Genomic DNA, 3,472 nt, shown 5'->3' on the forward strand with positions numbered 1-3,472 from the left:
CCACTTTTAATACTGGTTCTCCTCATACACCAATCAATAAAGAATGTAATTTCCTGGTTTATGACATATAAACCCAGTATAATTTTTTAGAGTACCAGAAAATTAACAGAAGAGATTTAGATGAAATTTTAAATGACAAATTGCATAATCTACTAAACAGCCCTGAAAAACGGGAAAATAAAAAGCCACCTAGACAAAATAATAACCTACTTACAAATATTCCATCTTGCTTCTTAATTCCTTAAAAAAATAGCTGTTGTAAATATTTAAGTAAATTTGCTCTGATGAAAAGCATTTGATTTGACAGGGATTTCTACATTACTTATCCTTGGAGAAACATGTCCTGAATTTGTCCTATGGACTTCTGAATGCAAAGTAAAATGACTGCATAATTTTTCTAGTCCAGCAGTACTTTCAAGCCATGATATCACTAGATCAGTTCTGTATCTCTACATTTAGTCATACAATCTGATTATATAAGGCAGAAAAGGCAGATCTGGGCAGTCTAACCTAAAATTTAAGCCAGATAGGTGACAGCCTTTGAAAACACAGATGCAGTTAATAAGCATGCTAACAAGGTTACTATCCAGTAGGGCCACCTTAAAAATCATTATGATCTATTGAAAGCCAATATTCATCTTACCATTTTACACTACCCTACTTTCATGGCTTAGACTTTAATGATAATCATTACATGGTCACATTCTGAACTCCATCAAAATCTACAGTAACTGGTACACACAGCAGTTACCTCAGTATGATTAACAGGAAAAGTTCTGTCTAAATGGATGTATCAGTGCAAAATCGAAGACATCTTTAAAATCAGACAACCTCTCTGTCAAACTGGCTTTTTGAGAACAGGAACAGACACTTGCACAATGGAGTCTGAGATAATGTTTACCTAAAAGCTCCTTTTCCCCACCTCTGCTAACATAGTTTATTTTAATAGAAATGAACAAAGCAGCATCATTCTGACTATATTTCTAAGTAAAACTCACCAGTTTAGAGTAACCCCATCATTGCCTTTTTGAAGGACAGATGGATAACTAGATTGGTTCCATCTGTCTGAGGCAAGCAGCCTCCAGTGAGCTTAGCACCTCTATTTCCACTCAGATCACAAGGCTATGTGCCAGGAAAGTAGTAAATACATAGTAAATACATAAAAGCTTAATTCATATTCACATCAATATACAAACTAATACTTCATACATTCAGGCTGAATTCCTAAGAAAGGAACAAAGTTTTTCAGTTGCCCTTTCTTTTTTTTTTAATAGTCTTTTATCCCAAAAACTCTCAAAATTGGATTTTTACTGGATTACTTCCTATTAGCAACACATCACTATACAACATCTTCAGCAATTGTAGTGTCAAAAATTTGGTAACAAACTTGATGTTTCATCTCATCTCTGACATTATAGGACTTGATGAAGCATTCCAACCATGGCAAGTCATCTACAAACAAAACCCAAATTATTGTTTAATATTAATTTCTAACTTTTATAGCAGAGAAGTATAACTTGAGTAGGATCTTAACTAGGATATCTAAAAGTATAAAACAGTTAACAGGAAGAAACATGAATTACTAATTCTAAAATTCCTATTTGTATCTTAAAATTTCCCGCACCACCTGAAATGGTGTTCAGTGACCATCTTCCAAGCCTCACTCTCCCTACCCCAGCTTCCCCCAAAACCAGTATCTGTACCACAGTATAGCACATATAAAGACTTTCCAATAATAAAAACTCATCTCCATGTATCTCAATGAAACAACTTCTGGAACTCTGGTAGAAACATATAGCTACCTTGGATGTGTGTAGTTTAGGAAGAGCTACTTTTTGCCACAAGAAAAATACTGCACAAAAACCTATGTGACTGGATTTGGATTAAGTTTTTGCTCAATTTTCATGGATATTTCCTGTAGTAAGGGATCCTCTAAATCAGCATGTGCATTCAAAAGTAGAACCTCACCCAAAACACATGCTATATACTGAATTCCCTTTCAATTTTTCCCTAATGTGCTGTGGCATTCAGTACAAGGCTGTTCTGGTTAACTTCATATGAATACAGATAACATGGTAGTGCCTGCATAGACATGGCTGTAGTCACACATCACTGCATGCTACCTAAGAATCTACTGAACCATTACTTTTCATTCTCAAAAGGAAGTCCTACTGTTAAAGAAATGTATCAAAACAAACTATCTAGAACTCTCCTTACAGGCTCCTGCATTTCTCTGTTCTGAGTTTTTCCCCTTCATAAGCTGAACTCTAAGACTGTGCATATGCAATAGCAGATTGAAAGACCCTTTCCCTTCCCATTACCCTTTTAAAATAATGGCAAGCTGACCTAATTTTCTTCCTGGAGGACAGAGTGTGTTCATGGTCATCTGCATCTTTTGCTGAAGAAAATTATTAGTTAAGATTTCAGAGGCAGGAATTTGGAAAAACTTTTCCTGGAAGAGAACAGAGAAGTATGAGATGCTGGAAGAGATGTAAGAAATCATTAGCCAGAACTCTGACTGCATGTTCTTTTATAATTCAAGGAACTTAAAAATATCCATATAGGTAACACAACAGAACAACATTATTTCTAAAACTGTTCAGATACAGAAAAAAACCCAAACTTTCTGAAAAAATTAATAGTCTGTATTTCAGTACCCCAGAGTGTTCAAGGACTCCAGTCACCCAGAAAGCACACACATTGGTCTGTATATATAAATGTCAGATATTCCTTATAAACCTCCATAACCAGACAACGTTACAGCCAGAGAGAATGGTCAGTCCTCCTCAGCAGTCCCTCACTGCAGAGAGCAGAACATTTTGAGAGGAACAAAGTAACTTGAAAACTGCACTGCAGTTCCTACAAGTGGAACTTCCTTAGTATGAGTTTCATTTTTTGATAATTTTAGAAACTATGGAGAAAGCCTTATACTGTGGGATAAGTTTCTGAATGGAGAAGAAAATAATGAAATGTTAAACAAACCTTTCACGTGTATTTTTAAACCATATAGAGTAAGCATGACTGAGAAAACTCCCATTTTATTCTTTCCAAATTTGTTTCCTGATTTTGTATCTCTAAAGGCTCACAATCTTTTACCTTCTCAATGTGAGCTAAGTTTTTTGACGGCAATTGCTCCTTTTTGTTAAAGGACACAAATACAGAATAATCTGCTTTTGTATAACTTTTATATGACAAGTTTAATGGAAGTGATGAGAAATTAACAGATAATCCATCAGCAAAATTGGCACTTAAAAGATAACTACTTTTCCCTCTCTCTATTACAGTTCTTCTGACTATAAAGCTTTTCGATTTATTCCTTCAGTGACTTTTCCTATAAAGATGGGAGGAAAGAAAAGAACTGAGAGCGTTCCTACAGAAGTGCAACTGGCAGCTCGTGTAGAGTTGCACTTCAAAGTAGCCCAGTTCCTTCTCAGGTGGTGCTGAAGGACCTGAGTTTAGGCTTGGAAGATAC

General features: G+C 35.5%; 1 protein-coding gene across 1 annotated transcript in view; it reads right to left on the minus strand.

Moving 5' to 3' along the window:
- Window positions 1-1,339: 1,339 nt before the first annotated feature.
- The window catches only part of POT1 (protection of telomeres 1), a 27,289-nt gene continuing 25,156 nt past the window's right edge, over window positions 1,340-3,472 (minus strand). Inside the window, exons 11-12 of the mRNA XM_010166329.2 lie at window positions 2,347-2,452; window positions 1,340-1,452 (exon numbers count right to left, since the gene is read on the minus strand). Of these exons, the coding sequence (XP_010164631.2) occupies window positions 1,340-1,452; window positions 2,347-2,452 (219 nt within the window). The remainder of the gene's footprint in view (window positions 1,453-2,346; window positions 2,453-3,472) is intronic.

The sequence above is a fragment of the Antrostomus carolinensis genome, unplaced genomic scaffold (assembly GCF_000700745.2).
Source record: "Antrostomus carolinensis isolate BGI_N321 unplaced genomic scaffold, ASM70074v2 scaffold12224, whole genome shotgun sequence".
In the NCBI taxonomy this organism is placed as follows: Eukaryota; Metazoa; Chordata; class Aves; order Caprimulgiformes; family Caprimulgidae; genus Antrostomus; species Antrostomus carolinensis.